Source organism: Bombus terrestris, chromosome 14 (genome assembly GCF_910591885.1).
Source record: "Bombus terrestris chromosome 14, iyBomTerr1.2, whole genome shotgun sequence".
Classification (NCBI taxonomy): domain Eukaryota; kingdom Metazoa; phylum Arthropoda; class Insecta; order Hymenoptera; family Apidae; genus Bombus; species Bombus terrestris.
Window position 1 is genome coordinate 2623152 of NC_063282.1, and position 21499 is coordinate 2644650.

General features: G+C 32.9%; 2 protein-coding genes across 9 annotated transcripts; one reads left to right on the forward strand and one right to left on the reverse strand.

The window, feature by feature from the left end:
* The first annotated feature begins 653 nt into the window (after window positions 1-653).
* On the forward strand, window positions 654-12785 carry LOC100642817 (inactive dipeptidyl peptidase 10). Of its 8 annotated transcripts, none has more exons than XM_048412186.1 (17): window positions 2152-2505; window positions 2577-2742; window positions 4378-4539; window positions 5261-5413; window positions 5624-5751; window positions 6100-6311; window positions 6390-6553; window positions 6676-6779; window positions 8014-8134; window positions 8222-8457; window positions 8554-8855; window positions 8944-9113; window positions 9195-9337; window positions 9418-9612; window positions 9703-9863; window positions 9966-10177; window positions 10281-12785. In XM_048412186.1, exons 2-17 carry the CDS (start codon window positions 2707-2709, stop codon window positions 10422-10424), a joined length of 2643 nt encoding a protein of 880 aa, XP_048268143.1. In that variant the 5' UTR covers window positions 2152-2505; window positions 2577-2706; the 3' UTR covers window positions 10425-12785. The 8 variants fall into 8 exon arrangements, with proteins under 8 accessions (XP_012171381.1, XP_012171382.1, XP_048268143.1 ...); XM_048412188.1 differs by having other exon boundaries at window positions 4381-4539; XM_012315991.3 differs by lacking the exons at window positions 2152-2505; window positions 2577-2742 and adding an exon at window positions 654-674.
* On the reverse strand, window positions 11188-20780 carry LOC100642938 (zinc finger protein 251). Its single transcript, XM_003400456.4, has 6 exons — window positions 20143-20780; window positions 17724-17865; window positions 16896-17051; window positions 14987-15247; window positions 14516-14685; window positions 11188-12144 (listed from the first exon to the last, which is right to left on the reverse strand). The coding sequence occupies exons 1-6, from the start codon at window positions 20365-20367 to the stop codon at window positions 11932-11934; spliced, it is 1167 nt and encodes a 388-aa protein (XP_003400504.1). The 5' UTR covers window positions 20368-20780; the 3' UTR covers window positions 11188-11931.
* Between the last annotated feature and the right edge of the window lie 719 nt (window positions 20781-21499).

Consider the following 21499-nt stretch of genomic DNA (forward strand, 5'->3'; position numbering starts at 1 on the left):
AATGTTTAATGACCATAGATTTTTAATGTTTGTAATTAAAAAAAATAAAAATATGTGATTTTATAAAGGTTGGCTATAATATTAATGTAACTATCAAGAAAGAATTCAAGTTAACAAATATTAAATTCTTTAAATTATCTGAAAGTTGCATTTCATGTACATTTTATTACTTCTGATTTATAAAAGCAGAGAGGAAGTTTTTTCTATTTTCATTCGATCACAGATTATATAGCAACATTACTATAATTTCTTGTTTTCTCTCATAAATAGTGTTAAGCGATGGGGAGTGAAGATCATCCCGGCTATAGTCAATCAGTCATCGCATATTTGATAGTAGCTTTGTTTACCTAATATGTATAGAGTACTCATAGCCTAGTTTACATATGTGTTTATATGCAACGTGAACCCGAACCTGTTGTTTTAATTTTTAATATTATTCAGTGAACGTGTAATAAATTTAGATAATTTCTGTTTAAATAATTCGCGCTTTTTCATAAATGTTTCTCTTAACTTACACGCAAACGCAAGAGATATTGATCTGTGTCCATGAATATACTGGGTCGCATATAAAAGGTCTGTAACTTACCACTAAACTTATATATATCCACTTGTGGTATTCAAAGAGATACCTTTTTTATGAAGAAAAACCGAAAGATTATTTTACATATATGGAGGTTAGTAGTATGACGCGCTTAATTGTATTTGTCTTTGCTCTTTATATAGAAAAAATTTCATTGTATATTTTCGTCTAATTTGTACGAACGTTTTCTTCATTCACTTTAATAAATTGCTAGTAACTCGTTTTACATTTTAATTAATATCTTTTTTAATCATACAAATCTTGTATTATTAATATAATCTCATGAATATTAATAAGAATTTGTAATAACTAATGTTTGTTAACATAAAGGGAGCTATATATATGTATGTATGTATCCCTGTATGTTTTTTATTTTGAACGTATTTTATTAATTATTATATATTACGTTTGTTATCAAATGTACTTAATAAATTTGAATAAAAATTATTTACTACGCTTTAAATGTTCCTTTACATATTCAATAATTTTTGAAAACAATAAATAAGTAAGCAGTGGCTAATTCATAGAATCAAATATAGAAAATCGTATTTATATAAACATTTAACACCAAGAAAAAATTTGTTTTACGAAATAATTTTTAATAATCAGCTATAAATTGTAGTAATTTGAAGGTTTTAGAACATTGTAATTTTTTAAACTGCATAATTGTATACTTTCATATAAATTTTATTTGTAAATTTTATAACAAAACAAAACCAAATATTAAATCCCATGTTACTTATAAATCACTAATATTTGTAATTAATACATGTAATATACAATTTTACTTAACCTCTATTAAAATAAAACATTTACTTATACGTACATATACGTTTACGAAAGCACGGCACAACGCACAACAATATTTCATCATGCAAGTTTGTTCCTAATTCGTTTTCGAAACGTTTCATATTTATGTCATGCACGAAATGAAAATGAAAAGAGTTATTTCAAATTTATTACAAACTAAAAGATTTCGCATTGGTTAAAAATTTATATTTATTATCGTCACTTACAATTATAATTCGAAATTTTTAATAATTTAGTATCTATTATTTTTGAAAATAAATTAACAAATATATCATGTGCTATCACAAAAACTAGTATTTTAAAACTAATTTTTACTTTTAAATTCATGAATACAGAAATTATTATGACAAAATTATAAACCAATATTCATCTTCATACTTTCAAAGTAGATCAAACCAGATCAAGTTTATGCTGATAACTTAAATTAACATAATTTTCAAATATAAAATGTGACAAAACAAACATTATTAACTTAAGTATATTCAATAGAATTATTTTCATTCTTAAAAATGGCTATATCAAAATACATTGATTTGTGTCACTTTGTTAATATCAAATTTAGATGAAATAAATCCAAGAGATTTTAATTGAGCATTCGTAGAATGCAGTATCTTTGATAGAACGGGTAATTATTAATGACAGAAACCCGATGATCCCATTCACGCCAAAAATTAATTTAAAAATAGAGGAATGAAAAAAGAAAAGGACAGAAGCGCGCAGCATCAATAACGCGCAGGCTTCGTTCTTCCAGCATCAACGGGGACAATCTCCATATCAGTAATTCAGTACCGAACATTTTGCACGGTGCAAGGTGGAAGGTGGAAGTCAGCGGGTTACAACGTGCTGTAGGATTGCTACGCATATACTGTATTTACCTTCGTTCTTCGTTTTCCCTCGTTTATTCCGTTGTGTTTCTTTTGTTTTACATATATGTCAGTGTGTGTATCTGTATGTATCACATTGCCCAAAGGACTACACTGCAGCGTTTATCGTAGCTTCGTAGGGGATAAACTTTAACACGATCTTCTGTTGTTTGCCTTCTTAATTCAACAGAAGCATCAGGATATCGATTTCCTTCTCCGATGGCAGATCACGATAACATTTACGACGACGAGGTAATTAAATCGATTTACTTGCGTTTCCTGTGAAATTTTCGGTTTTCCTTTCATCCACTTTGTTTTAAGAGGACGTGGAAATTATGAAGCTCCTTGATGTTGGTAAACTTTGCGTGTAAATGCTTTGCTAGAATGAGATATACTATTATAATTATATGACATAAAAAGTGTTTGAAGGATGGAAGTTTGTCTTCATGTTGGATGGTTTTCTTAAACATTAATCATTTCTTTAAAATGGTAATACTTATATATGAAGCTTTTTGAGAGATATACGTTTTTTATAATGCACGTTCTTTCTTCTTTAATGTTAATAAATGTGTCTCGAACATTTAGATAAAAAATTTAGATAGAAGAATACTTTTTATGCCTTACGCGAAGAGATATGTTTTACTAGCGCTATATTGAAAATTAGAGCAAGAATCTATTGATCGTAATTTTGAAATTTTGTTTTTATAAAAACTGTAGCTTAAGTATGTCGGTTTTTTATTATAAATGTATTTGTACTGCTATATTTTTTAATTATACTGTATGCATTTGACATTTTATTTGAAGAAATTATTCCTTCTTGACGACTTCGTATAGAAGTGATACATAGAGTAAGATGAATATAAATTGCTACCATATTCATTTATAACAAGGGAGAAATTGTCATATTTAAGATCTTTAATTGTCAGATATTTATTATATATTATCTACATATTAGTGTTAGTTACATATTAGTGTCTCGAGATTAAGTGAGAGTCGTGACGGAAATGTATAATAATTGTAACCAAAGAAATTAAATGTTCTATTTCCTTTTAAAAGCTGTATATTGAGAAAAATATCGTAATACGTATTAAAAAAATAATTTTTTGGAACATAAATGAATAAATTATTATTTTTAGCTACTAGTACTATTTTTATCCAATACTTTTTGAGCCTTTTCATTTCATTTACATCTAAAAATGAATTACTATTTTTATACTGCTATTAGATACCGCGATGGATACACAAGCAGGGATTACTGTATGTTTCTTATGAATCGTAATACGATTTTTGTAATGATCGATATATTTTTTACAACTAGATAAAAAATTTTAATCAAATATGTAATTTTTATTATTTCATCCAATCCTCTTTATTCAATTTTTGTTTTATTATCGATACTATTTTAACTCTCTCTCTCTCTCTCTCTCTCTCTCCCTATGTCTTTTTTGTTTTTTAAAAATATTTTTTCTAAATTGTATGTTTAAGAACTTGCTTTTGAAATAAAAATTATTTAATGCAATTTAATATCAATTACGTATATTTTTAATAAGCTTGATAATTTTATTAAATATAATTGCTTCATAGCATGACGCTGGCAACACAATGAACAATACATTAATATATGAAATTCTATGGTTTTGTTTTTATATAAAAATGAGAATTTAAAAACAGTCACTCTTAAGTTCCAAAATCAATAATTACCTTCCCCATAAATGTCTGTAAAAAGTTAACATTGACCTACTGATACACATAATCTAAAATTAATTACATTAATCAATTAATTAATTATACAATTACTTTCTTCAGTAGTTACATACATACATATATTATATAGCAATTTATTACTATCGCAAAGATATTTATATATAATTTATATTTTAATAAATTTATTATATTACAATTTGTCATTTATCGCAGAAATTTATTTACTTTGCTTGCTATAAAATCGCTATTTTTTTCGTAATTTTCTAAATCGAATGGAACAATGTAATACTTTTATCTTCGATATTTTTTTAAGGATTTTTTATTATCTTATATTTCAAATAAATTAGTTAATAAATTTTTCTATCTACATAGTATTATACAATTATTCGGCGTTGGCGTTAGTGAGTACCTTTGTGATAGGAGCTTGTATCAGCGAATCCAAATCAAAGGAATTGGCGTGGCATTTTGATAGCTCTTCTTGTGATCGTTGCGGTCCTGACTTTAATTGTGACATCGGTTGCCTTATTAACACCGCCAGATGAGGGTCCCAGGGTACGAGGTGCTAGAATAAGACTTTCTGAGGTAAACATTTGTACTTTTAACTCTAATATTCTAGCTTTAAAATTATTTCTTTATCATTATCTTAAAAGTATCAATTTTAATTGAAAGCATCACTTCCCTGTAAACATAGAACAAAAGATTTATCTTTTTTATCCTCTATTAATATTATTAATGCGATACTATCAATCATAAGAGTTCTTCAATTTTATTCATTCTTTCTTATTAATGAGTCTCTTTATTGCTATTTCGTATGCTGTTTCTTAATATTCATGAATATTCTTTAAACAAGCATAAAATATTCTCTGGCACCTTGTTCTACATCCATAATACTACAAATTATTACATTTTCTACGATGTCTACCATTTGATATGAAGATTAAGCAACGATCTGTTTCAAAAACCTCTTCAATTAGTAGACGTAATCCATCGCCATTTATTTCATACTTACATTTGAATTTAATTTCAAAATTTAACAATCGGAAAGAAAAAGCTTTGACTTCAGATTTAAATGGCTTAAATGGTATTAAATGGTATTTTGAAAATATTCTTTCAATAAAATACTTCTTAGATCAATGATTAAATAACAAATTTGACTCTTTAGCAAATTTAATTCGATTCGATTTTTTTTCAAATTCAAACGAATATTCTCCTAATTATTGTATTAATAAAAAGAGTGTTATTAATAATTAATAATAAATAAGTAGTTAAAAAATTATGTTAATATAAAATAAATATTTTGCAGGTACTCTCTGGAGAATTAACACCTCTCTTCTTCAATGGATCATGGGTAAGCGGGCAGCACATTTGCTATCGAGATGTATGGGGTGGAATTTCGCTATTACATGTTTCCCCCAAAAACATCACTTCCCGCAGTTTAATGTCCAATGAGACTTTTGTAAGTTTAAGTTACTTAAATATTTCAATTAATTTTATGTGTTCTTAATTGATAAGATAATGTAATATAAAACAAAGTATTAAACTTAACAGGTACGTATATAATTTTTCTATATATAGACGAAGAAAATTGTGTTTGTTAGAAAATATTTGTATATTTACACTTAGGCTTTCTAGCAAAACAGAACATTAAGAGGTATTTTGCATACAGAGGAGACTGAATCCCGCCAAGTTCTCATTGTCACCGGATCGTAATTATTTACTCCTTGCGTACAATGTGAAGAAACTGTTCCGATACTCGTATTTAGCACAATATAAAATTTATGACGTAAATACAGGGTTAGTAAATATGACTTAGATGATAATTTTAATTTAGAATAATCAAGAATCTTGCGAAAATACAATAAAGTTCCAGTTGTATATATCCTTGTAAATTCTTCAATTATTAAATAAACATAAATTTTATTCAAACTTAATTTGGTATATTATGTAATATATAGTGCTAAATTTCGACTTTAATATTCTCTTTACTACAGAAATAAAAATTAATTCGTGTCTAAATATTTACACAAATATAAAAATTATTTTGTCAATTGAAAATTACTTAAAGAATTGGGATTTTATTGGAACTTTTAATTAGTAATGTTTATTAATTAACATTAGACATTAGTCACTTTATTGTTACAGTGAAATTATACCATTGACTCCACATCCTGAAAAGGATATCCACCCTTATCTTTTGTTGGCACAATGGACTCCACGTGATCATGGTTTAGTTATGGTTCAGGATTATGATATTTATTATATAACAAGCCCTAAGAGTAATACAGGATATCGTGTTACTGATACAGCAGTTCCTGGTATTTTGTCAAATGGATTGCCTGACTGGCTATATGAAGGTAATTTAATTTATATTTTTGAGGAGAATGTTTGGTAAATTATTTTATATGCATAAATATTTATACATATGTTTGTAGAAGAGATTTTACATCGTGCAGAAGCAATTTGGATGTCATCAGATGGCCATATGATGCTGTATGCCTCCTTCAATGATTCACTTGTTGACGAAATGCATATATCTTGGTTTGGGGAAGGATACAAAGCTTTGTATCCTCATATACGATCTTTGCGTTATCCTAAGGTAATTTTATTTTCATTTAATGTTTTGGATTAATTATTATAATTTTGTTTTCCCATGATATCAATTTACCGCAAAGTAAAATATTCTAATATGATTGAAATATTTCATACGTGATTGTATAGCCAGGAACACCAAATCCTATGGTACGACTCTATGTAGCAGATTTGGCAGATCCAAAGAACATTCATACGAAGGTAGTGAAACCGCCACCTATCATCGAGCATGTGTGAGTTTACTTACAAAGTTTGGAGTATGGAGTGCTTGAACAAATTTTCTCTTATTAATTTTTCCTCATTAGGTGTAATTATTCGTCTTAACAAAAAAAAAAAAAAAAAAAAAGAATGAACAAAATTCAAAATGTCTTGAATAGAGATTGCACTTTGTTGTTTTTTACAAGAAACATTTAGATGTTTCTGTGGTGACAATCCCAAGGTACTTCAAAAAAGGAAGCATATTCTTTCGGCAAGATACTTTAAGATATACATGAGGAGTAGTTCCTTGGTTTAAAATGAGCTGGCTTTTAAGAATACTTTTTAGTTTAAAATAAACTTGAGTAGGAAAATCTCTGCTTTATTTCTTAAAGTAAAATTTTTTTGATCTAATATTTGTATAGCAAATTTCACGATTTCTACGACAAACAAATGTTTTTTGTACCATTTTGTAAAATATTAGCATTGATGCGTTTTTTCTTTAGTTAAACTAAAAAGCACTAAAAATATTATGCATTTAATTTTAAAATAATTTTGATAAACGAACGTTAACAGAATTTACATCATTTTGTACCAAGACATGATTCATAAAATTTTGTTGAACATATAAACATTTTTAAATTATTATTTTATTCATATACTTTTATTCATATAAGTATTTTTTACACATTTATCATATAGTATTTATATACATTTGTAAGTGTTTTTGTGTGTGCCTATTATAATTAATAATTTAAATATTTGGAAAGTTCTTGAAGAATTAATTTTCATAGAGTTAATCTTAGAAATCATCTCATTTTAATCCCGCTAATGTGATATCTGTAGAAAATATTTTGAGTTCAGCACATAAATGATTATTTAATTGAGCTTAGCAATTTTAGTTCACAAATTATTTTAGTGTGTATTATAGACATTTTTTTCATTTGCTTTCATTTCTTTCTGCTATCTTGGAAAATATAACATAGCTTCCTTTTTATAACTAAAAGAATATAAACAACAGGGAAATTTAGGTCATTAAAAAAACAATTCATATGTGTTTTATTATCATTAAAATAGTTAAGTTTTACTATTTTGCATAGATATAATCAGCTAATGGTAGTAATATATTAAGTTGCATTCTTATAGATTTAATTGCTATTAAATATCATGCAAATTGCTTTAATCAAACACTCAGTAAATTAAATTAATTATGAAATATTATTATACACAATATTAGCCATAGATATTATCAATATTTATATCCATTAACAGAGAACATTACTTTACAACGGCTTCTTGGATTTCTTCAACGGAAGTCTGCATAACATGGTTGACCCGTGCACAAAATCTTTCTGTTGTGACTATTTGCAAGAGCCCATCGTGGCATTGTCAGGTACATTGCAGTTATTCCAGTTATTGTCATTTTTTATTTATCAAATAATTATTTCGTTTATAAATCTACTTCTATCATTCCATGTAGGAAATTCAAAAGATAGCAGCTGAAGGTCGTGGTTGGGTAGATACTCCTCCAGAGGCACCTATTTTTTCAGCAAATGGCAGTAGTTACATTGCTATAAGCCCAATAAAAGATGGTCCAACTGGTTATTTCAAACATATTGTTTGGGTAAATGTTGCCCAAAAATTAGTCGTTCCACTTACTCATGGAAAATTTGAAGTTACACAAATAGTAGCATGGGATCAGCCTAATAATACCATGTAAGTAACAAATTCTATTGTTTATTAAACGTTGATTGATCATTACTATATCCAAGCAATATTTTTCTTTGAATTTAATTTACTTCCTTTATATAGATACTTTATAGGTATTCCACCTATGAGACCAGGACAGAGGCATCTTTATTATGTGAGTTCATTGTTACCACACGTGGGTTCGTCTCTACATCCTGCCGTTTGTGTTACCTGTACAGCAACATCAGAAGGAAATCGAAATAAACATAGAACAGCTTCATCTGGTCATCATAGTGCTTGGTCTGACAATAATTACATACATGATCATTATGAAACACAAACAGAAAGTATACAAGATAAGTATGTCGGACAGCCAAAGGAAAATGTTACAAAGAAACAGAAAACGAAATCATACATTACGCCAGGTAAGTATACACGTATATGCACCTTTTAAGGAAGAATTAACGATTGACTTATATAATTACAATATTATAATATTTCTTTTATTTTCAGAATTTGCTGATCAACCGTGTCAATATCACAATGCTATTTTCCCACCAGTTGGAACTGATTATTTTGTTTTAGAATGTTATGGGCCTGGTATACCCACTGTTACTTTATATAAAACTAATTTTCCTATGCCACGTCTTATCTATGTCTTACAGAATAATACATTATTACGTGTAAGTTGTAATAATTTTTATACTTTTGTACTTGAAGTATAAAATAGTGAAAGCACATATAAAATTAAAGATTTGTTTTAGGAACGAGTTGCTAAACTTGCACTCCCACAAATAAAAACATTTCCTGTTCAAATAAGTGGTGGATATAATGCACAAGTAAAATTGCATTTACCACCTGGACTAAGAGAAGATGAAATCACCAGATATCCTTTAATTGTACAAGTGTAAGCATATTCTTCAATATTAAACTCTAACATTATTTTAGGAAGACAGCATATGAGATAAGAAATATTTTTATTTTTAGGTATGGTGCACCAGGTTCACAGCTAGTAACAGAAACGTTTAAAATTGATTGGAACACTTATTTGGCTAGTAGAAAAAATATGATTGTTGCACAAATTGATGGGAGAGGTAGTGGAGGACAAGGCTATAAGTTTCTTCACGAAGTGTATTATAGACTTGGCTCTGTAGAAGTTGCTGATCAACTTGAAGTGACTGAGTAAGAAAAACCTTTTCAGAAGAAACTTTAGATTACCGAATACTAGTATAAATAAAATTAATACTTTATCAAGTTATTTAAAATTTTTAGATATTTGCGGGATTCATTGCATTTCGTGGATAAGCAACGAGTAGCTGTTTGGGGTTGGAGTTATGGAGGTTTCGTAGCTGCCCTTGCGCTGGCGCATCCTGGGCAAGATGTCTTTGAATGTGGTATAAGTGTAGCACCTATTGTTTCATGGAAACTTCATGGTACACTACTTGAGTTCAATATTTTTGAATTATTACTATTTTCTTAAATTTACATTACATTATTCGTATTAATTAAGAAACTTAATTTTTATATTTAAACAGATTCAGCATATGCTGAAAGATACATGGGTTTACCAGATGTTATAGCAAATTATAAAGGATACGCCGAGTCAGATGTGTATGAGAAAGTGGAAAATTTACGAAATAAAATGTTTTATTTAGTGCATGGTACCGCAGATGATAACGTCCAATTTCAACAATCCATGGCACTTACGCATTACCTTGCAAAAAAAGACATACTTTTCCGACAACAGGTAGACATTTTTAGATGTTAGCAAACGCATAAGATCATTCTACGCGATGAATACATAACTTTAGATCATCCTGCTTTTTACAATATTGATTGTTTGTTCCCAGGTGTATCCAGACGTGGGTCATACATTAGCAGGAGTGAAAGGTCACCTCTACTTATCAATGGCTCAATTTTTGGATGATTGTTTCCAGAAACAAGTACCTACTGATACAAAACCTGGTCTCATCAGTGGTGGAGCTTGTCTGTAGTTGTAAATAATGTGATCTAAAAATGATCTACTTGTGAAGGAAGTCTATACACAAAAATTACACCTAAATATCTCCAAATTGTGTTCCGTTTATTGATACCTTTAGGAGAAAAATATTTTCGCATTATTTTGTATATCGACTAAATATTATAAGAAAATGGTGTAAATACATAAAATTATGTTTGTTATATTTTAAATTGGAGATCAAATCTAAATGAATGAAAGTGATAAATTCTAACATTATTAAACAGATATTAATACATTACATGTAAATATAATTTTGTTTTAAAAATGTTATAATATTTTTGTTGTGAACTTAAATAGGACTATTTGGTGTTTTCTTTATGTATGTATATCATGTAATTAGATTAATTTAAAATACTAAAAAGTTTCGTTACAATTTTTCAATTTTATTTTACAATTATTAGTTAAAAACAATTTTTGATTGAAGATTGTGATTACCACGACTTGTGCTTTAAATAATCATAGTTTCTTTTTATTTATGAGGTTCATAAAATTTTCACTTTGATTATTTTTATAATACAAGTAATTAGCAATAAATACAAAACTTATATTAAATATTAGCATGAGCAAAAAGAATGAAATATGAGCCAAAGGTAAGTGAAAAGAAGAAAATACAAAGGCATAGATTATTCATTGTAACTAAACCTTGATTAATTTTACGAGTACTAACGACTTTTATTCATTTAGATATTGATTGTTCTTCTGCTATGACGAAATCTAAAAAGATAAAGATTATTTTAAACATCACATAATTTTATCAAAGGTATGCATAGGTCATTTGCTGTAATTGCGAAACAAATATCGGAACGAGGTAAAAAGGCAATTACTTCTCTTCATCGAGTTGAACGATATGAAATTGTCAGGAACGATGAAAATTCATGAACCGGCAAGCACTCGATGTAAGGGTAACTTTTTCCTTCTTTCATTTAGATTCTTGTAGTTAATAACACGCGCGTACAAGAAATGCGAAACAACGCGTTTATTCCTCAATGCATATTTCTTAAATTTCCTATATCATAAGAAATGAACGTTTCACTCAAAGTTCATGTGATTTCTCTTACATACGTAGATCTATCTTAACACTACAATAATAATCAACGTAACACTTTGTAAACAGTATTAATTAACTTCGAGGAACAATAAAGAAATTTTATAAAAATAACATTCAATTAATTGTTCTAAATAAGATATAAAAGTTAACGAAAATGGATCTTATGGCGTGATAACAATACGTACTTACATACTAATTTTACCTGAATGTAATGAGCAATTGAAAACGTTACTAACAATAAGATCAAAGTGTAATTGTGCGTCAAACTGTATTGTGCGCAAACTTTGCGCACGTGTTTCTTTAAACAGCGATATAAATAGGGAGAGATGTTTAGACGAGTAATTTTCATTTCTATCTCGTACAATAGCGTAACAAAATACGTATAGATTTCTCGATGGATTTTCTAAATTATCGAGGGGGCGTTATCGATTGGTCAGTAGTCGGAAATGGATTTGACAATCTTCTTGTTCGAACACCTGCCAAGATGTAGCAACATGTGGTTTTTAAGATTAGTTGGTTTACTGAAACCACGGCTACAAATATGGCACCTGAATGGCCATAGCCCATTATGCACGTACATATGACTCTTAAGATCTCCCGGTGTTGGGAACGACTTGGAGCATTGTGAACACTTGTGTGGCTTCTCCTGAAACATAAACGTAAGAGCATCCTTCACTGCGAATTTATACTGCGAATAAATTGAAACAAATCACCGTTTTGCGAAACAATGTAATTTCAACTTGTAAAACTTTTAGTTTCGTTCATAAGATAAGATTGTGAGTTTTACAGTAAATTGAAAACGACACTACTTGTTGTGCTATGTACTATCACTCGTCGTTTTCAAGCGTTTCCTGGTTAATATTTGTATTTAAGTTTTCTTCAAGGAAGATACTGTGAAATACGTAAATACACTTCGATTATGAGAATCTTCGACGAGGAATACCTTAAAGAAAGTTCGATAAATATTATCGTAACCCGCATACCTTTCCTCTTTTCATTGAATACTAGCACAAAAAATAGAACATTTCTTCTATAGTACAAACTACTACCTAAATAAAGATAAGATTCTAAACTTATTTTTATTTCACCAACTCGCAAAAATATAATAAAAATCTATGAAATGTTATACCGATTTACGATGAAATGATATTATAATAGATAGAAAGAGATATAAAAGAACGGCATTGATTGCGAAGAAATTTATACAGAAATAAATGCTGTTCGTTATTGTATAAATTGCAGTTAAAACTGTTAACTATGAACCAATAAAGGAGCTCACAACACGAACTGCTTTGTATTTGATTAAAAATCCAATTAATTTTTACCAACGCGATAAATATTTAAAGGATTAATAGGACCTGTCGTGGTCTCTGATCGAACACTTCTATCATTTTCTTTCCTAAATACGTATTTTAATATTTAAAATCTCTTATTTCCCATCCAAGCTCACCTTGCTTTTCCGTATACTGTTATTTTTCATATTATGGTCTTATATTTGTTTATATTTTTATACTGTCATACAAGAATCAATACAACCAAAAGGTAGATTGCTAAATTGGCAAAAAAGTTCTTCCATTAAAAATAAAAGAAGAATAGAATTTGCAAACGTTGAAATACAAGATAAGCAATCCGCAGATCATACTCTTCTTACGTTTATCGCAACGTCATAAGGGGCAAACGAGGCTGAAGGATATCTACGGGATCACATGCTCGACAGCAGCAACTATATTTTGCGGAATATCCTATATATTCCAATAAACGGAATTCTAAAAGATGGAAATCAGCAAACTGATTTTTCCCCATACGCAAAACTAGCATCGAGCGTGAAAGACAAAGTGCAAAGACACGCGTCGTATTTGTTATCCCAGTTGGATCGACTTTCCGAGCGACAATAAAAGAACGCGTGGTCTCGCGAAAACACGATGAAAAGGTGGCAAGGGTAAGTGGGATGAGCGGCGGAGCACGCGAAAGAGGAAGGGAATGGAAGTCAGTAGAAACGAAGGAGAAAGATGGCAGGGGAGATAGTACACCGGCGAAGGTAGACGAGAGATAGAGGCGGAAAGCGATGTTAACATAAGATCGAAGAGAGAACCAGAAGAGTCTGCCTCCGGGTATATTCTCCGTCTCCCTAATTGGATTGCATTCCAAGCAGTAGCGAGTAATGGACCAATTACAGTAGCTGATGGCAAGAGCAACCTATATGGCTCCCGAGATATCATTACTTCGCTGGATTAGAGAAACTCATACGGGGGTTTCCGCTCTGATAAATAAAAACTCCGACCGATCTTTTACCACTCGCGCCTCGCGTTACCGCTTCGCGTACCGGTTTCCTTGCGTTTTCCCGATCACAACCAGCTTTACACCGACTGGGATAACTACGGCTAAAATGAAGATAAACTCCCTGAAGGGACTCGGTCTGCTCCGATTCTCAAAAGGATCCATCTGCCTTTTCTTCCTCTCCTTCGTATACTTTAACTTAATCGTGTTTTCAAATGTGTTTTTCTTTTTTAAATATTCGTCATTTTGCGATAGTATGGCTCATAAATATCTGGACGCTTTGAGCAACGACGAGTTAGTGACAAATTGATGAATTTTGGATTTTATCTTCCGCGATGATCGACGGGTCACGCTTTTGGGTCTTCGGCATCGAACGTGTTGCGCACTTTTGCGTGAACGTTACAGCTGCAGCCTGAAAAAGTGAGTTATAACGTTGACGAAACATTGGCGCGTAAATGCAACGCATAACACGATCGATCCTGAAGAGTCAAAAGGATTGATTAATGATTTATTGTTCTCTTACGTATCGTACCCGATCATCGTTAAAACTCCGGATGAGGAACTGTTCGGACATTATCATTGGTAAAATAGGCGACCACATTTTATATCGAACCGCGATGTTACATGTTGCTAAGTTTTGACGAGTACTCCGAGTAACTAGCGAAAGAGTATCGATAGGATATGCTCGCGATATAAGGATATTTATCTTTTTCAGTGAGAGCAGCTTGTTGGAAACTTACCTTGATGTGAGTCATACGATGATAGTAGAGGTTGGAAGAGGCCGTAAACTTCTTACCGCAAACGAGACACTGATGAGGTTTTTCACCACTGTGGATTCGCTTGTGCGTATTCAACGAGCTCGACGTTGAGAAACCCTTGTTGCACACCATACAAACATGCGGTTTCTCTCCTTCAATTTAACAACAAAATCAAATTACTTGGCCGATGTTCAACCGTCGAAAGGCTTACGTCTGTTAGCCCTTTCGATCGAGTTATGTTAAAATATTCTTTCTTGTATAGAAATAAAAATGTCCTCGCTGTCGTTAGAAATTGTAATCGTAAATTATGCGACTACTGGTCTTTAAACTTACCGCACAGTTATCATTAATTATTCAACAATTTCGTGCAAATGACAGGACGTTCGTATAGCGTTAATATCGAGTAAAATTAGAATTGTTTGCTTGAAAGGCACCGATCGATGTTTCACTCACCTGTGTGCGTTCTCATGTGACGTTTCAAAAGGGAAGGTCGGTCAAAGGATTTCCCGCAGACTTCGCACGGCAACAGAACCCTTTCTCCTCTCTTAATCGTCGTTAAAATACTGCAATCTAAATGATCCCCTGTCAAGGATAACGTCGATGACGAGGATTCTTCGGACGTAGACTCGTATTCGTCCACCTCGTAGTACGGATGTGAAATTGTCGATGACGAATGATGAGAAAGCAACGCCATGGATAAGTCTAAAGGGGATTCTTAAACGCAACATCTGGTTATTAAACGCTATCTTTGAGATCTTGTTAAACGAGAGACTCAAAGGAAAAGGGACATAGATAAAAATCTTCGACTCGAGAAAATTACAAGGTTAAACTCTAACAGAGAAAGTTATTAAACTTTTCATTTGTCGACGTTCTTTTTGCTTCCAAGCGCTAAAACGCATTCCGATAGGTATTCACAAAGGTTTGGAAGTTTATAAGGAAATCCGCTGGATAAATACAAATTTTATATATCGTTCTCTGTACTCGTGTCACTTTTGCAAAAGCAAGTAATTCCGCTACTTTTCCATCAAGTCCCTCGTGTATCTATAGGAGCAAAAGATTTCTACTGATCGCAAGAAACATCGTGCACCTGTGTAACTATGTATCATCTTAAACAATAACGTTGTAAAAAGCCTAACTAAAACAACGTTTCTTTTCCTTCGTGTACCATTCTTTCAATTCGCAAAATCGCTATCCCGAATGAATATCTTTAAAAAGTGGTATTTACGCTAAAATAAACATTTGAAGATATTTGTACCCCGTATTTGGGTTTTGATACTTAGAGGCTTTAGAAACTTAGAGGTTTCCTTTCTTCTCGCCTACGTAACGTAACATATAATCCATATCAATTGTTGCACGCGTCTGTGTACCATGATACTTCATAACGTTCTAATCCCATCGAAATACAACGTTTTCTGCTCCTCTTTGGAGATACTTGCGCAATAACGAGAGTGCCTCTACTTTACGCGAAACTTCAGCCCGTCTTCGGGCTTGGCGCAATTGTACCTTATCCGATATAATAATATCCATTTTCTCGGTTTCTTTCAAGGCCAAGGATCTCCTAGCAAATATCCGTGGTCGCGACTGCGACCATCCCCCTCATGGTCACCCGTTTATCCGGCGGTTCTCCTCTTCGGTCGGCGAGCCCTCCTCTTCGGAATTGAAGGTTCGCTGGCATTGTACTGTCCTTTATATCCCCCGGTAAGCGCGGGGGTCTGCGCATTTGAATCATGAGCGAACGAACGAGCACCTTGTGATCCAGCCGACAAAAATACCGGCGCATATTTGCATTTCAGATTTGTTAGCCGACTTTCTTTACCTTCTTTTTCGATTGACCCGCGATTGCGCCGATTAACGCGATTGCACCCGCTCAAGATTTCGATCACCGAACACAGCCCCACCGCTCTGCCTCTTTCGCTCACTGGTCTTTCAGAGCGATTCTTCTTGAACGTATCTCAACTTACGTATAAAACGAATTCGCGTGTATCGTGTTCTGATAAATCCTTCACACGGACAAGGAGAACGGTCCATAGCGTCTATGAAACGTTCTCGAGCAAAGTTTCGCACTTTCTATCTTTCTTTTTGTAGATTTTTATAAGCTTTTTTAGTTGTCTTTGTTAAGGGACTCTTTCGTAAGCTTCGCGTGCCTTTGACTTTTCACAAAGGTACTTTATAGTCTTGGTTTTGTTCCGCTTTAGTTATATTACGTATACCAGGGTACAGAGAGATGGGAGATGATTTGAAATGCGTTTGGGAAACGTAGAAACGATAATGTAAATCGACGTATTCGAGAGGTTGTCAGTTTACGAGACTCCGTGTCGATTCTCTGTATTATTTCAAGTTAAAAGTATTTAGAGAGACTCACCATCTAAAATGGAGTCAATGGTGCATCTGTAGAGAGCAGACCTGGAACACATGTCGTGCGATATAAAGACGAAATCTTGTTCTGCCGTAGGAAGAAACCAAGCCACTAATTCTGTATCCGGTTGGACATCCTTTATTACTTCGAAGATTGGATCCCCTGAATTGCATAAGCGAACGGAAAGAGCAAAAAGGAACGTTAATAATTCGCATCGATGGGAAATGAAAAGGTAATCAATTAATAAAGCAGTGTTAATTGGATTTTATCGAAGTAAACGTATTATCCACTAAATTACGATAACGACGAGAAATATTAAACTTTCTACGTATAAACTATACGATCAAAAATTTCGATCAAATTAACTGTTTTCAATTTCATTCCTTGAGTTCTGACGTACAGATAATTATTCGCGGATAATTTAGTTACTTATGCACATACAGAATCGTACAGATAGATCGTTGTAACTAATTTAGATTACATAATATGTCACATGTGCGTAACACTGATCTCAAATTTAGATATTCAAAGTAGAGTCAGTTTATTCAGGTGATTAGAAAACGAGAACCAAGAAAGGAAAATCAGGCGATGAAAATATCGAACGTTATTCGTTGCCGTATGTCGCAGGATAGTTCGCCAAGCAGATATTTATAAATTGAAATGCAGGAAACATAATATTAATTTTGAGTGGCAGAAAACTTAGCGACATCAATAATTTGCATGGAAAATTTATCACGACTGACGTGCACGTACGCTATCATTTGCTGCATCGTGTTGATTCTCATGATTTACTTAATCTTTTTTCTTCTTCTTTCGGCGCATACATTAACTCACCTTTCACTTTGGTACCGATTAAGTTTACTTGTTCGTCGTAAGACTGAACTATACGGAGGAATCTTATCCAATTGCACTGGCGCTTGTTAAGGCTGTAATTCGAAAAGAAGACTTCATCGTAGCAGCCGTACTCGCGTCTGATCTGAAACAAATCGCAGTTATGAGAAACTTGGGTTAAAAAAACCGCATCGGTTGCATTAACTGTAATTGCTATCTGTAATACGTACTTAGCACAGCGTGATCGTCTTGCGTTTAAAAAAAAAAAAAAAAAAAAAAAAGAAAAAGAATCGAGTTAAGGTAACGAGTTTCTCCTTTTTAAATTAAGTAGTTTTTCTTGATAGAGAGAAAATCAGTTTTCGGTATGAAGGGGAACGAATTAACAAATAGAGAATATTCAATTAATCGATATACTGCTGTTGAGAAAGCAATTTGCAATTATTTGCAATTAGAAATTATGAAGCTACCATTTCAAAGCAAACGTATTTAAATCGAATAAAAACTAAAAATATAAATTATAGAAACTATAAAAAGATTATGCCCCGTAATTAAAAATGTTAATTCCCTCGTTTAAAAATGTATATTCAGATTTATACCTTAATAACTTGTAGAAGTATTTATTATTGAGTAAACATAATGCAAATTAATTTCACGTCTGAGTAAATAATAACGATCAGGTGAGTTTCAGGATCTACGATATTATATTAATATTACCTGTAATATTTCGTAATATTAGCTAGTTGGATGGATAAAAGTTAATAACTATTTAACATTATTCATATTTATTGATACTCAATTACATATTCTGATATTTACCCTGGCTGCTTATAGTCAGTCTCTTCGTTTTCTATTATTTAAAATCGATCAGGACGTCGCATTATCATTAATGCTACAGAAATTCTACCAATATACCATGTTAAAACGACTGAGAAAATTGTATATAAATGTTGATTGAGCAATTAAAAAACACTTTAATGTTATTTTAACTGCTATGTTTATATTTCCAATACCGGATGCAAATAAGTTATTCCGATGTCTTGTAATTTAAATATAATCGAACACCGATGTAACATATTCGCATTATGTGTAATAAATCCTAATTCTAGGACCTTTCGGACATACATGCTCATACATACAACTCTTTAAACCAATTTAGTTCCTTTCGTTTATAATCGATACTTAAACTCCCATTTAAATGGAAATTTTAATTCGTAGCTTAATTTATCGGATAAAGGAAGGAGTTTCAAATTTGAAGTTACGACCTGTGCTCTTTCTCCTCTTTCTCCGAACGAATTAATTTTGATATTCATACGAGGGTGCAATTCGAGGAATCCTTATCTTAGATATCCAATAACCAGAAGGCAAGTCCGCGATTAAGAAAATTATAAAGTGAAATCGAATTAAAACGACGATACGATGACTAATACTCGATAGACTAACTTATACTTAAAACTTTTTGTATTTCTTCTACGCTATATTTATGAAATATATTTGAGTTTCTATAAGACATACTTATGCCTGACGAAACCAGAATCTGTTCGTTATTAAATGTTATAGCGCGAGACTTTAGTTCCACTTGGTTTTCATAAGCGAAAGATCTCAGATGGCGATCTCTTTACACAATAAGACGTAGAAAGAAGCGGTCGTTTAGAATTATTATTCACATACCTCTAGCTATTATACCCTATTATCTTACGTTCAGACTCTTCCATAAGTTTAACGCACGAAAAGTCCATAAGTTTTCGTGACTATTCTAACTCGATGCCTATGTAATATCGGAACTATTTCCAACTATGAGCTGTGTCCCATCGATATTCTAAACAACTTACGATGCTAAAGAAATGCTCAAACTTTTAATCAAGATTTTGGCTTGCACGCGAAAACCAGCATTACCTCGCCCCTTACAGTCCGAGTCACAGCCGACATTTTATCTCGGCTGATTTACATTCGATATCACGTTTCATCATTTATCCGTCGATATGTTTCTATCGACGCTAGAATCATCAATCTGCGGAATGTAAATACAGTATAGTTCCTAGAATTAATACAGCTGTATTATAATTTCTATAGCGTTTAAGTATAATTCGAAGTGTTGAGATATAATCCTTGTTGTTTGAATTGTACGCGGAATTACAACGAAAGCGTTGCTTTCAGCTTTTCTCCCGATAAAAGTCAACTAATTCTGTTTCTTATCTTCTATTGTATTCTTTTGATTCTGTCAAAAACGCTTGCATATTGTTGATAATTACAAAGAGAAACGTTTGAGAGCTTGAACAGAACTGTGATGCAAAGAGTAAGGTTTTCCCGTCGACGGAAAGAAACGAGCTCGATACAGGACCGAAATAGATTAACGGCTAAGATCAATCGCAAGAATCCGAGCAACGAAAGTTAGAAGAATCTTACGACGAAACACGTTACTTACATCGTTGTCATCGAGAAGGGAGTAAAGGTCGATCTTGTCGAATCGAATGGAGCCCTGAAAGGGGTAGATCAACGTCCCTGCCGGAATAAGCACGTTCGACCATACGGATATCCTGACGTCCGTAACTAAACCGCCTGAATCATTCTTGAAGAGGCCCTTGTAGTTCGATCGATCATTCGCTAGTGCCAAGGAAAATTCTTTGGGTATCAGAACGCAGGTTTCCATAACAAAGGGCCCGCAAAGGGTGGCTTGGGGAAAATCACAGCTACCGTTGTCTCCACTGTTGTAAACACTTTTTCCCACACAACGACAAGATCCTCGATTCTTTCTTTTTTATCGAACGTTTGTTACCAGACGATCGTGCGAAATGATCAAACGTCGATGCCCTTTTCCCTTTTTCTTTCAACAGTCTCTGCCAGAAACGTGGTTTTCGGCAAGAGAAATGGTAACTCGAGATCGGTGGAAGAGGGTGGCGAAAGCAACGTTCTGAATTCGAGGGGAACGATGTTAATTATTTTCGTCAGAAGCCACCACCACGTTGAAACGCACTCGAATCGTTTTTTTAAATACAAGTACAGAGAGACACTGTGTGTGGAGCGCACTCGAAACTGTCCCGTGTTCCCCGGTCGTACGTCGTTTTCGTGTCCGCTCCCGACTTAGATCTAAATGAGGAACACGATCGATCGATATACCCTGCGGGCGGGGGGATCGAGCAATTTCAAAAATTGGAGCAAATCGAGCAAGTGCGACGTGCGACGATCGCAAAGTGAAATTTCAGTTGCGAGCGTGAGGGTCGTTCGTCCTCCAAGGTGCAAGGGCCTCGGCTGACTGGATAGGATTAACCGACTGATCTTGACCTTGCGACGGGTTACCAGCATTTGCTACCGAATGGGTAGCCCTTCCCCTTCCTTACCTCTTTTCCCACTCACATGGCCACAGTACATGGCCCGCTGCAGACTTTTTCAGTGGCGTAGCCCTCTGCTGGTATCCTTTGACGCCGTACTTCGCCCTGTCTTGCCGATCTCCTCCTGACCGTTCGACGATTGCCACCTTTTCTTTCATTTTCGTTCGACCTGTTCCTTCGACTATTTATCTCCAACGACTCCACTGTCTTCGTATCTCGCGTAATGTTGTTCTCTGTTAGCGTTTCGCATAAGGAAGACGAAGACTCGTTAGAGATAAGAGTAGCCAAACGGTATACACGCCAATGGATCTCTTTGCCCCACTATGTTCATCCTGTGGCGAGTGCACTTGGTGTATAGAACGAGTATCGGCTGCTTCACCATTGCAAGGAAGCCGGCTCGTCGTCCTCGTCGTCGTCATCGTCGTCTTCTTCACCCTTCTACCGTCGCTGCAG